This window comes from Melozone crissalis, unplaced genomic scaffold (genome assembly GCF_028551555.1).
Source record: "Melozone crissalis strain CALT ecotype California unplaced genomic scaffold, PUWL_Pcris_2 ptg000016l_1, whole genome shotgun sequence".
Taxonomy (NCBI): Eukaryota; Metazoa; Chordata; class Aves; order Passeriformes; family Passerellidae; genus Melozone; species Melozone crissalis.
In genome coordinates, this window is record NW_026535794.1 from 18355646 (window position 1) to 18369727 (window position 14082).

At 39.2% G+C, this 14082-nt stretch overlaps 1 protein-coding gene across 6 annotated transcripts in view; it reads right to left on the bottom strand.

The window, feature by feature from the left end:
* Positions 1-14082, bottom strand: part of KIAA1217 (KIAA1217 ortholog) — a 351094-nt gene that overhangs the window by 223034 nt on the left and 113978 nt on the right. For 5 of the 6 annotated variants that reach the window (XM_054273555.1, XM_054273556.1, XM_054273554.1 and 2 more), the window contains exon 1: positions 5495-5859. The exons of the other annotated variant lie outside the window; for it this stretch is intronic. In XM_054273555.1, coding sequence (XP_054129530.1) covers positions 5495-5714 — 220 coding nt within the window. In that variant the 5' untranslated portion in view covers positions 5715-5859. Of the gene's footprint in view, positions 1-5494; positions 5860-14082 lie in introns of those variants that run through there. 6 annotated transcript variants of the gene reach the window in all.

Consider the following 14082-nt stretch of genomic DNA (forward strand, 5'->3'; position numbering starts at 1 on the left):
CCCAAGGGGATGCATAGAGCTCTCCTCCTTTTCCTGCCAGGTCCCAGAGGCAGAACTTTTAAAGTGGATATACTTTCTGCAATTGAAAAACAGTTCTCTAAGCAAGGCAACTACTCTAACTTGGTTTCCAAAGCAGCTTTTTCTTTTATTATTTTTTATTTGGGATTGACTACTGACTTGGTAAACTGAATTATCCTTAGGCTGCAGTATACCTTCTATTTCAAAACGTTACCATCAGAATTCATGCAGTCTCATCCATAATCTGAATTTTCTCTTCTAATGAGTTATGGGAGCTGTGAGCTCCAACCCAAGCTTGTCCCTTGGGTATGGCTCTCGTGAGGTGTCACCCACACGTGAACTCTCTGATCTGCAGGGAGAGCTGAGCACACACTGCAGCTCTTCCCTGAACACAATATCAATCAGGTCTTCCCTCTCCACCCAGCCAGCAATTTTCCACAGCATTATAGAAAAATATAGACATGTACTATTTGACAGGTAGAGAACAGCATATCCCTCACAGCTCAGTGTATACAGTTTATCACAGAAATGCAGTTTTTTGGAGACCCTTACCTCTCCATCATAATTGCACAAATTCAGATAATGGGTAAAAAGGTTACCAATGAAAGAAAGCCTGCCAGGTATTTTTGACATGACCAATTTTTGGAGGAAATCGTGCTTAAAAAAATAGCTCAAGTATACTTTATGCTTGGGTCTGAGTCATGATCTCACAGCAAATAAGAACAGAGGTAGGCCAATTATTCTTTACCTAAACAAATGTCCAGACATTCAGTTTTCAATAACCATAACTCCACTTTATATACTGCATAATCTTAGCTGGAAGGAGGCATGTTCAGCTGCCCTATTCATCCTCCAGGTGAAGTCATCCTTCAGCAGATATAGAAATAAATGTTCATATACGCAATTGAAAGAATGTCTACTGTTTCATGCCTGGCCTCTGTTTCTACATTGCAACTATAAATTCCAGGAGTTATCTTAATAATGCTCTTTTCCAGCTTTATTTTTTTAATCTAGATTTATTATGTAATCTAATGGCCCATGTTATTTCTCTATTTCTAATACTAATATACTAAAATGAAATAATATATAGTCCCTATACATTATCTGAAGCTACAACTCAAGCTCAAAATTTTGAACCATTAACCGTATTATGTTGCATATCCGATACCAACCCTAGTTTCCCTACAGTTTTTCAGACTACTCTAAAAGACAGTAAGATTTCTGATTTTTCTTTTTTAGATTGCAGTAAAAAACCTGCATTTCAATTTGAAAAACAAAAAGTATTGGTAGTAAAGAAGAAATCTAGCATTAATTTTGTGAGATAATGAACATTTGATTACACAAGTACTGTATATACAAGATCCTTCTTCTCTGCCCTTGTGAATCTAAAACAGTTGCAGAGGAAACAAAAATACTGTAGGCTAAATACTAACATTCTTTGCTTTGCTATTCTTTTAATAATGAACCTCCTTGGATAGCCAACCCCTAGTCTTACATGTGTTCTGTGTTTGTAGGTACATCCCTGTCAGGAAATGCTGTGGAATAGAAGTTCCTGACAAATAAAGTTCTTGGCCTTAAACATTCCATAGATATTACTCAAATGTCAGACAGAATATTTCCTAAACTTTGGCCATTATTCTGTATCTATTTAAAAACCATAATGTTCTTGGAGATAATTAGTAATACACATATGGGTTATATGGTCACTGGAGTTTTTCATAAAAACAAAATAGGGAAAATGTAATTAATTCCACTTTCTATGGTGCTATTATTACTTGCTTCACATGAAGAGACCATAGTTATGAATCCCACTATATCCCCAAAGTCCTTTAGCCCCCTTCTAATAACTAGGGATGGAACAAACAGGTTTTGTCTAGTTTTGTATCCAGCTGAATATGAGATAACCAAAAGTTTAGTCTAAAAGTATTGGCCTTGCATTCCAATCACCATGAACTGCAAAGTAAAGGGCAGAGGAAAAACCAGGGAGGAAACTGCAATGGAGAAAAAGAGAGTGAAAAATAAAGCAAAGTGAAGCAATGTGAAGCCAAGTAATAAGGCAAATATCAAAACTCAATAAAAGGGCACAGAGGAAGGAAATTGAAAAGACAAACATTAGTATATTCTCTGCTTTTCTTGGAGGAAAGTATGGGTAACAGAAATTCATAAAGTTCTCCAATCAGTAACACATCCCAGAGGTGAAGAAATCCTATTTTAATTGATTCAGTCATGAAAGTGAAAATTAAAAGAGAAAGGTTTTCCTATCTCCACTTTTATTTAAACCAGCAGATCCTTAAATGATGTTCAGTCTGCAAACAAAGTCCCGCACCAGGTGGGAAATGCCAGACTCAGACTGTCTCTGCAACCCTGTTTCCCACTCTTGGTCTGAAGACTAAGCAACAAATTTTGTAGCCTGGGTCAAAGTATTCCTCATTATAAAATAATACTTCCTTTCTCTTTTAGCAAGATGAACCTGGCACCCAGAGAAATTATGGTCCAAGTTGTCCATTAAATTCATATGAAGAGTAACAGGTAAGTACAAAACGACCTTCTTGAGTCCTTTGCATTAGACAGTATTTCACACAATAAAACTGCAGCTGACACTGACTTCAGTTACTGTTATGTGGTTTCAGCTCTGCAAATCAGAACCCATGGTCTCAGATTTGCACATCCAGCAACTAAACCAAACCACAAATCCATACAGCCAGCCTTCCCTTGTGAAAGTTGAAGCAGCATGTCTGTGTCTGCCACACAGCCCTCAGTGGCAGAGAGATCCACTCTGACCTTTCATGGCTTCACCTACAAGGATTACTTTTGTCTCTGCCTCAAGCTGCCCCCCTGCCAATAGAACCCAACCTCTCAGGTACAACTCCTCTTGCACCATGCAGGGCAAGAATTCTGTAGAAACCCCTCCCAACATATAATGTAATTAAAATGAGTCATCATGCTTTACAGTCCTTGAAATTATAGCCACAATTTTGTATTTCCTATCTGTTATGCACTGAACTTGGCTGGATTGCTGTTAGCACCACTCATTTGTGTTATCTCTTTGGTATTAATTGAAAACTATAAAGGAAACCAGAAACAGTGTTGTGTTGCCCATGTAAAATTCCACAGTAGAAACAAATCCAGACAAGCCAGCTTGATCTCCTGTGTGCACATACACACAACCATGGGGTTTCACTGACATGACACAAGAAGGAATGAGATTTGGTCAAACTCCTCTTCCATGTCAGGTTGTTTAGGACCCCACTCCCCACATAACAGAGCCTCCTGCTCCCATTTCTCCATGCCAGCCCCTTTGATCCACCTAAAAGCCATTTCCTACTTTAGCCATCTCATTCAGCCTATACCTGCCCTCTGCCACCTCTTGCACTTTTCCTCTTTACCACTTCAAGACCACATAAACACCCTTGGCTGCTGTTAATGCTCACTTGTGTTACTCAGCCTTGCCCCAGAGCCCTGCCTTGTGGCTTCTATGTTTTTTTGGCTTCTGCCACATCTACTGTCCCTCCACCACCCAGGTCTGTCCCTGCTTCTCACAAAACACCTTTCAAATCACTTTGGCCAGTGTTTGGAGTTTACTGGGAGTCATCCAGATGGTCCCATTTCCAGAGAAAAAAACCTACACTGTGCATTTCCATCTCCCTTACAGTATGCTCCCTTCAGAAGTATCAATATTTGTTCTTCAGCATCTCTTACAAAAACAACTCACAGTAACATCTTGCCTAAATTAAAACAACCATCCCAATGCAGAAAGCCAGTACTTAAAAGGGTTTAATTCATGCTCAAGAAGACAGTAACTGTAAGCTATAAATACTAAAAGCACATGCCATGCTGTAGCACTACTGATATACACTAAATTTCCCTTTACAGAAATTTCACCTAAAATTCTAAGCAGTGATTGAAACCCTTGCTTGAAGTTGTAAAGCATAGCCCAACAACATTTTGATAAAGTGAGGTGATAAAGTGAGTAAAGTGATAAAGTAACAGCGATTGCCATAAAAATCACATCCCATTAAAAGGATACACTTTTTGTTCTGTAAATCCCACATGATTTCCTTTTCTCAATGCACCAAATAAATGAGAAAATACAAAGGGAATAAACTGCTGTTTAAAAAACTTTAACCTGGTGAAAAACATACTGTTACAGGATTTTCTACAAAAGTTTTCAAATTTTGGAAACTTGACTGGGAAACATAATTTACTATAAAATCAATAAACATTGGTTACCAAGGCATAAAGAATTGTACATCTATTGTTATTTGGAATAAAGGTTTTCCTTTTTGCCAATACATTGCAAAAGATGCAGAAATGAGTTTCCACATCACAGTGCTAAATAATCAAGAGGTTCTGTGAGTGAGATCAGTAATTTAAGCCCTCCCACCTCCAGCTTTTCTATTTGCTCTCTTCTGCCATTAATAAAGTGCTTCAAACACAGTTTCCTTTGTAGAAACAAACATATCATCTGTCTCCCTGAGTAAGACTAGGTGTCATCACTTTTCCATTCTTTGTGAAACAATAAAAGTCATACTGCAGGAAAGAAAAATTCTTTTAAACCTTATTCAGGTGGGAATAAAAACTGTGACCTTGGATGCCATGTGTGTGAAATGAAAGTACAGTTTCAAGTTACAAAGGTCTATAATCTACACTTCTTTTTCCTATGGATTTGGGATGGAGGGACAGCAATTTTTATTCTGTACTGAAGGGATTCTACTTCTTGTTCATATTTAAATATAAACTCTATGAAGAGTACAATTAGAATAGTACTACTTTTATTTCCTGATTGAATGGCAATTTACCTCATTTTACACCATGTAGATTAAATGTCTACTTTTAAATGCAGTTCTAAGGAGTACTGTTACAAAAACTCAGTTAAAAAGAGGCAGGGCTCCTGCAGCCCATTGCTCAACAGCTCAGTGAAAGTAGATTGTAATCTTATATTATCCTCCACATTTGTTTGCATTCTGAAAGCATTTAAGCCTTTCCAAATACACTTGATCTGTTTAGTTTTTATACAAGAAATAGTTTCAGCTGCCTTTTTAGGACCCACAAAGAAGAGTTTTACTTGCAGGGTTTAAAGATTCTGTGCCTGCACTGATGTCTATTTTCTCTTTATTTTCCCCTATTTAATCTTTCTCACACTTCTTCCACTTCAAACCAATATTTCAAATAAAGCTTTACAATACAGTAGCACATTTAGACTGTAAAAGATTTTGATTTACCATTTTGACAGCTCAACATTTTTAGCTTGTACACAGCACCCAGCCAAAACTGAACAACAAAAATGTTTTGAGCCCTTTTATTTCCAAAACAAATGCTTTATGTACAAGAATCTGTTGTTTAGAAACAACACACACACACATACACACACACATATACCCCATATTATGCAATAACTGATGCTTGGGGTTTATTAAAAGCACAGTGATTGCAAATACATTTGCTTATTTTTTTGCAGCATGAAATTACCAGTTACCTTTCAGGAAAGGAGCCCTCCGTGGCACAAGCCTTTCTGTGATTTCCACCTGCTCCTGCTGATGCTGTTTAACCAGGTTTCCTTCGCTGCCAGCTCTCAAAATCTTTTCCCCTAGCCTAATTTTTCGTGACCGGCTGTTAAAATCTTCTTTCCTAGACAAAGGCGATTTAGGAGCTGTGTTAGCCGACACAGGTCGAGCCAAGCGAGAGGGTTTGGACATCCTGCCTGTGCAGGGATGTACCTGCTCCAAAAGCAATTCCTAAAAAAATCCTTTGCAGCTCACTTTCCAGCACAGGCTGGGGAGTTTGTGTGTGCAGCGCTGCTGGATGCGGAGTGCTGTGCTGCCAGCCTGATCAGTTTTAAACGCCCAGCGTTGGGTGGTCACGCAGTTCCCCAGACCTGTGGAATGCAAATGTGTGCTGGGGTAAAGCAGACGGCTCTGTCCCGGTGCTGAGCCCCAGCCACGCCGTGGGGAGCAGGAGCTCTCGCAGGGGCTGTGTGGAGCTCCTGGTGAGCCCTGAGGAGCGCCCTGGCACCAGGGGAACGCTCCACCTACGCAGGTACAGCGTGGAGAACCACCCAGCTCGGGGTTACCTCTGCCTGTGGGACCCTCCCGCGCTCCTCTCCCAGCCCTCTCTCTCAAACAAACGCTGTCTTGTTTCAGATTTCCTCGCAGTGTGCCAAAACCACACTGCTTCAGTGCTGCATGGTACATGCCTGATGTCAAGAACACATTTGTCTTAGAGTTAAGCACGGTGCAAGCTCAAATTGGATTAAATGATGCATATTCTCCCAGCACTGTTTTATCTAACTCACCAAAAGAAAGGAAGGATTGACAGCAAATATCATCTCTCTTTGAAAAATGGCCCAAATCCCTTATTATTAACTGGCATTGTTTAAGAAACAGCACTGCACAGAATATTGCCCATTATACTTTCCTATTTCAATGGTACATATGTATCTAGAAAACCCCTGGCTTCTTACACACTACAGATAATCATGTTCTTTACTGACTCTCTAAAGAAAAAATTCCTGACCTCAGGCTACATTATTTCAAATTTCAGTTCCTGGGTGCTCATCTTTGAAAATGCCCAGGCAAATCCTGCCTAACTTTCTCTGCCAGCTCTGTGCTTGTGAATGCTGCCAAGACAAAGAGCATTTGGTCACATGAAAAGAAAATTCCATTTGCCATAATTTTGGAAACAACTTCTAAAGAAAAACAAGACAGTGCAAACAAAAGAAAACATCACAGCTACAGTTACAGTAAAATCTTCATGCTGTATTTTAAAATGTATTTCTCAATATCCCAGGCAACCAGTATGCTGCATCTCTAATAGAATATGAGGGTCCATTTTATTTTAAAACTAGAACAAACAAGAAAATCAATATTACACAAGCTAAACCTACTAATAGATATTTAGGATAAATGCTTAATAAGCAAAAAGTGAACAAAATATGCCTTAATTATTACAGCCATTCCTCATTTTCTGAGACAGCAATTGTGCAATGCAGTAAAATATTTTTGCAAGTTATTTCTATATTGTTTCCAAGAGTCCTACATTAAATAGGTACTTGTTTATGCTCCTATGTAAAGCATGGCGTCTATTGCTTTGTTGCCCTATCAAGAATTGGCCAGATTAGGTGCAATACAGAAAGCCTTGCCATGATATTATTCTGCATATTATATTATTAACACAGAAGGAACTCTGAGAGGGAAGATTTCTACTCACAAGGAGAGACCTGAGGGGCATGAGAGTAACTGGGCTCATTAGCAGTGCTCATGCAGAAGACAATGAAGAACAGAAACAGGGGTGAGATACAATGATGAATGGAGAATTAATCATGTAACTGGGGTAAAGAATGAATGAAGAAGGAAGAGAAAGAGTGAAACCCAGTATGTATGTGACAGCTCAGTTGTACTGAGCCTAAGAAGTACTGTCATTGCCATCTTCGACTGTTTGACCAGTTGTAATTTTTAATATCTTCCATTATGACTTCTCACTGTGCAAGCAGACACAAATGCTGTTTGCTTAAGAAGCTTTTTAAAGCCATGACAATAATGCCTCTGACACTACAAAGACCTATTTTAATTCTGCAAAACACAGAACAACTGTGAAATAAAATCCAGTCCTGAGTGACAACAAAAACAGTATTTCAGTTTTTAAATCACTACTGCTAAAGCAAAATCCAACTGAGATTGCTGTACATTACACATTCACCCAAACTAAGCATCCTTATCACAGGTTGCTCATAGAAAGAATGACCTCATCTGTGAAGGGGAATCTAATTAGATGGTCATGTTTCCTGTAACTTAAAATAATTTCTAAGCAAATCATGAATTCAAGATTTTCCCAAGGCTCTCTCTAGTGACATAGCAAGAAGGATGAGGAAAGGGAGCTCCATCCATCAGCTTTTGCTAGGAAAGGCCCTAAGTTGTCCAGTTGGATGCTAAGGTGACACTTCTGCACTGAAAGAGAGCAGTGACATCCTGGTTTTGACAAGAAATCTTTTTCTCACAGCAGAGACATAGCCCTACAGAAATGGGGCGAGTCAAACACATTCCTCAAACACGGGAAATTCCTGGAATACTCCAGTCCAAGATAACCATTTTCAGTAACAGTGTCTGATGGCACTGTGTCATGGGAGGAGAGGCTGGGAGAGCTGTGCCTGCTCAGCCTGGAGGAGGCATCTTATCCATGTGCATCAGCATCTGATGTGGGCATAAAAGGGGAGGGAGCTGGGCTGTTCTCAGTGGGGCCCAGCAGCAGGACAACAGACAACGATCACAAATTGAAACATGGGGGAAAAAAGAATTTAAGGCTTCTTATAGAGTGAAGGTTGTCAGACACTGGCACAAGTTGAACAGGGAGGGCATGAAGTCTCCATCTTTGGAGACAAGCAGCACCCAACCAGGCACAGCCCTGACCTGCCTGAGCTGGGGTTGGAGCAGGCCATCGCCAGAAGTGCCCTCCCACCCCACAGAGTTTTGTCATTCTGTATTATCAAACTTCTCAGAAGCTATTTATAATCTGGAAGCTTAAATATCTTTTAATCTGTCCAACAGTAGATGTACAACCTTTCTCCAAAGCCCCAGCATCTAAACTATCCCATGCCTGACTGCCACATCTGGGACTATTTGCTTCCTTTCTGGTCATTCATCCCTTTTAGCTTCCTGCAGTCTATGGCACAGTGTTCCCCTAAAAATGTCCTCTTTGTTTGTTTGCTTCAAAGGCTCTGAGATGTGAAGCTGGTGATTCCAGCTATTAGCATCAAACCCTTTTAAAAAATCCCCCCAAAAGCCAAAACACCAAAAAACTCCACCCCAAAATCCCCCCAAACCCTGAAATAAACCATCCCAGAACATCAGCTGAGGTTGCTCAGCAGGCTGTGTTCAGGCTGGATGCAGACACAGTAAATCAGGGCACCCCGGGCTGGAACAGCACGGGGATGGAGCCAGGGCTGCTGCAGCTCCCCCCTCACCTGCACAGGTCCCCCCTGCCCTGGGGGCCTGGGCTCCTCCCAGCTCTGGGCAGGTCCCTTCCTGCCAGTCCCTCCTCTGCACCACAGGCTCTCATTGACATTCCCCAGGGAGCAAGTCTTTCATCAGCTCTCAGGCTTTTTGAAACCCCAAGCTACTCTTTTGAACTAAAAAAACCCAAAACAAACCCACAAAACTGAAAATAAACAGACCAAAAAAAAAAAAAAAACCCCAAACAACAAGTTCAAAATAAACCCAGCCCTTTTCCCTTCGATTTCAGATAACCAACTCCAGCTAGATAGAGACATCATATTGATGTAACTTACCATTCAGCAAAAGCAGTTCAGTTTGTCAGGTTTTCAGAAAGTGCTGTAGGAAGTTTTCTAGTGCTTTGGGCCAATGAATGAACTCTGCCGCAGCCTCACACAGCAGAAAATAATATTAAGGGACCAACAGTGCAGTCTTTGCTTTTGAATAATCACACATATAAGTAAACAAGTAATATTTTTAGAAAACCATACACTGTTTAAAACATTGTCCTTTTAGTTTTAAAACTAACCTCTCCCCTTTCCAGCCTAGAAAATAAATTGCTGCTGAAATATGACAACAAGAATTTGTTAAGAGTTAGCAAACAGAAGGCATTTTTACCATAGCACATTAGATAGGTTATGATACTGCTATTAACTTCAGAAAAGTTTGTGCCCTCTGGGATAAAAGAAACGTGACTATAGATGTTATTAATCCAAACAAAGCATTTGCAAAGCTTGAAATTTCCTTTTTAGGGCAACCATGGAATTCTAGTTTACATTTGCACATAAAGAGCTGGGGAGAGGAGAGGATCCCTTGCATGTGAACCAGGAAAATTGGGAGTTGATGCTGTACAGTTCAGGATGTAGTGTTTTCTCAGCCTACCAAATCCTCCCCCAGATTTTGGCCTGCAAGTATCTAAAGACAGAAAGACATGTATGCAGAAATATTTCAGCTTCAGCAGACTCTTTCTAAACTATTGACAGGCAACAACTGCTACACCAGTAAATGGAAGTTGCAGGTGCAGAAGTTAAAACTGCAAATTAATGAAGTCTTCTCTTTACAAAATTACGCAAGTAACCAGATGGCATAACATTTTCAGCATGAAATGAGAAATAAATGTATAGGCACCAAAAGAACAAGATCAGTGATGAAAACAATTTCAGATGCAAGTCACTGATAGGTATGTAATGTAATAATAAAAAAAAAGCTTGGTGCTTCAGAGAGCTACATTTTCCAGTAACTGAAGCATGCAAAATTAGTGACAAGTTAATTTTGCAGATGTTAAAGCTTTCTTAGAACTATGTACCAGTGCTTTATTTCTCCATGTGATTTCTGAAATAGTTGCATACTACAGAAGATGCTCCACATTCAATATATTGAGACACATTTTAAAACATTTCCAATAGATCTAAGGACATTCTTTCTGGGAAAATAAACCATGCAAAAGGAACCTAGTCATTCACTCAAACACAAGTGAACACCTCCAACAGAAAGCAAGCAGTATTTATGGCAAGTCCTGTTACTCTTGAATATGGTCTTAAAAAGGAAAGTCTGTTAAGGACTGCTCTAATATAATAGCTGCCTAGAAGATTCTATAATTAAAGCAGAGTTGTCATTTATATCAGGAAATTCTGTTCCAGAGATTTACTACTCAGCCATAAAAATTTAATCTCAGTTCCAAGTCTTAAAAAGAAAAAAAAAACCTAACTCAGAAAAAAACCCCTTCAGGTCTACTATATTTCCTTCTATTCAAAATTTAGAAAATTAAACCATAGCAAAAACTTTCTCAAAGATAAAAGCACTTACAGCTGTAGAATTGAACTACCTTATTCTGCCACAAACCCAGAAATACCATCAGCAAGGACAATTTATTATTTTATCACTTCTGCATCTTATATTTTGCATTGGTTCCAAGATCTTCAAAGTCCTGTTTTGCCTGAGTACACAGGTCTGTGGCCTACTATTGAAGTGTTTTTAAAGACTGAACTATATCAAGGTTATGGTTTTCCTAAAGCAGAACAGATACACCACCACTGTCCCTCACCTGGTGTTGTCCTCAGGATGCCTTTTGACAACCCTGCCGGAAGGGTTACACGAGCCCAAGCACACTCAGACAAGGTAACTGCATTTGTCAAAGGGTACACACACCATCTGAAGAACAAAGCAACGGGGCAAGTTTGTGAAAACACAGCCTTTCATATTTGAAACGTTTGCCAAGATTGTTGCTAAGATTTCCAATTGATGCCAGCTCTGATGGCAGGCTGGGGTGCTTCATCCTGATGAGATGAGTTAATCACTAATTCCAGACAGAACAATCAACGGTGAACAACTGCCCATGCAACTCATAATAAATACTTTTTTTTTTGCAGCATGTCACTGTTTTCTATATATCAGCCACTCATAAAAGAACACAAAATTCAAATATTTATGCCATATTTAAATTAATGCTAAACCCCAGCAAAGTGTTCTGTGATTTGGCTGTTCTTGGTGCTATACTGCTTGGCTGTAATAACTAAAAGTGCAAAAATCTCTACAGTCTTGGTTCAAAGCTTTTTCACTCGTTCTGATCTTTTAATCAAATCAAATAAGAACTTAGGCTCAATAAGTTCTTAAAGGAATACCCATTAGCTATGAATCACAGCGGATCATCACTATTATTCCTTCATTGTTAAGTAACATGTGAATACTGCTTTCCACATCTGCAGTTATTTCACATGAGATTCTTAAAGCATTTAAAACTGTGCACAAAATTATCTTTTGCCAAATTTCTGGCATTAGTAGTTTCTTGATAAAAGTGAAAAGTATCCAACTTTCAAAGTCTCTTTTGAAATTATGTAAGAGAAACTATGACTGGCTTAGTTTTTATTGCCACTATAAGTAGGGGTGGGAGAGAAACAATTTGTAACACTACACTGACATTTTACTCTGAAGAAAATGTTAGTTTCAAATGTTAGATGCTAATTTGTTTTAGCATAACTGCAGCCTTCTCTAGCTTTTTGAATCATTGTTTTCAAATGACCACCTCTTCATAAAAGAATAACCTTTAGAAGAGCTCTAACACATCAAAAATACAACACAGAGAGCTTAAAGCTTTACAAAAGATAAACTATGCCTTATGGAAAATCAACCTCTCATGATGGCTTGAATGAAATCTTGGAATGAAGAGAAGAGGAAACAGGTAGGAAGCAAGAGCAGATTGGATGTGCCAGGAGACAGAAACACAATCCTTGACTGACAGAATCCTGTGCATATGGTTAAGGCACAGATAAGTCTTTTCATTGTTTCAATACTCCACTTTCATCATGAAGTTCTGCATCATCCACACAAGGGGGAAAAACAGGTAAGAAAAGTAAGCACGAAATGAATGAAGGGAGGACAATCTTCAGGCACGAGGGCAATTCACTCATATCCCACATGAAGTATTTAAACTGTTCCTCATCCAGCAAGGCTCCATCAATAGCACCTGGGCATGGGTGCTGTGGTGGTTGCTCTCATAAGGAGGAGCAAACTACAAAGGAAAGAGAACAATGGGAAGACAGTGGTGGTCCTTTGAAGATGGTGGTGAGAAGGAATATCTCTGCAGGGCGCCTGTAGCTCTGGCACTCTTGGCTGGACCACCAGAGTCTTTTTCCACCACAGACCTTGGATGTAAAGAAAAATCTCCACAGGTCTATGGAAAGCTGAAGGGAAGTAAGCAGATATAGAACCCTTTATAGTCAGGTATTACAATAACATTTATTTGGGGACTTTTTTAAAAGCAAAATAATTAGTCAGCACCATCTAAACTGCAGACACATACAGAGTGTTCTGCCAATCCAGTGTCCTTTTCTCAGGAGCGTACCTGGAAGTGATGATTTAGTGAACCACAGAATATAAAATGTATTTTTCTACTTGTGAGGCACAATATTTTTCAGACATCCATAAATGAATATTTCAAGAAGCTAATCCGATCAGCTGTCTGTGATTTTTGTGTGGTTTTGGCCATCACAGAAAAAGAAAAAATACTTTTTCTTCTAAGTCCTGTTTAAAATGTGCATCATCAGGGTACTGCAAGCTTTAATTTTTGCACAATTTTACTTACATATATGATGCACAAGGTTCTTTCCTGTGTCAAAATTTCAAGTGATTGGTGCTGAATTTGATCCTTTCTGTCACTTACACTGCCCTTACAGTGAGATAACAAGTGCCCTATAATGCTGGCTGCATGGGTTTGAGCTGTCTATAAACAGTCAGCTGCTTGATCCCTTGCTGTCTGAGCAGCTCTGGAGAGATGAACATTTTTGTTAAACAACAATAAAAAATCTGGAACTCCATTTATTGCCTTTCTGTAGCTATAGGTAATAGTTCAGGTAGTCTGAGTTTACCACTGCCCATCTGAAAAGCATGGCCATTGCACCCTCACCTGCTCAAGCCATCTGGAAAGATATTTATTGGTTACAATCTGCTCATACTTGCAGAGACTAAATGTTTTGAAATCTGGAGATTTTGTGCAGATTACTTGATGTCCTGCTTTCCTGGACCACATTTGATGATTTATTACCTTATTTACATAAATGACAACAACTGGTCCCAATTACTAGCACTTAAGAGTGAGGAGATTGCAGCACACTTTGCTGCAATTTCTTTAGGAATGCAGCAACTGTTGCTTCCTTTATTGCTGGCAGATATTTGGGGTGCTATCCAGGTTAACCTGATGGATCCTCCAACCTCCATCATCAGACATTGTTCATCATGAACACAAAGGGAAAATCTAATACAGTGATCAAACAGCTGACAATAGCAGATGACAATGAAGCAAAGAAATCAGAAATATTAGTCTTTCCAACCAAGAAAAAATCTTGAGAAAAACTAATAACCCTATCAATAAAAATAAGGGCCTATGAAGTATGTTATTTTTTGAATGGAAAACTAAACTGATGACCATGTCAAGTACAATATATAAATACAAAACCTTTAAAAAAAGTCAATGGCCATTTTAAAGTAGGTTAGCCCAAGTTAAAATAAAGAGGACTCTGCATGACCAGCAGTTCTGCCTAGACCCATAAAGGAAACTGGTAAAATTATGTTTTGAATGTATATT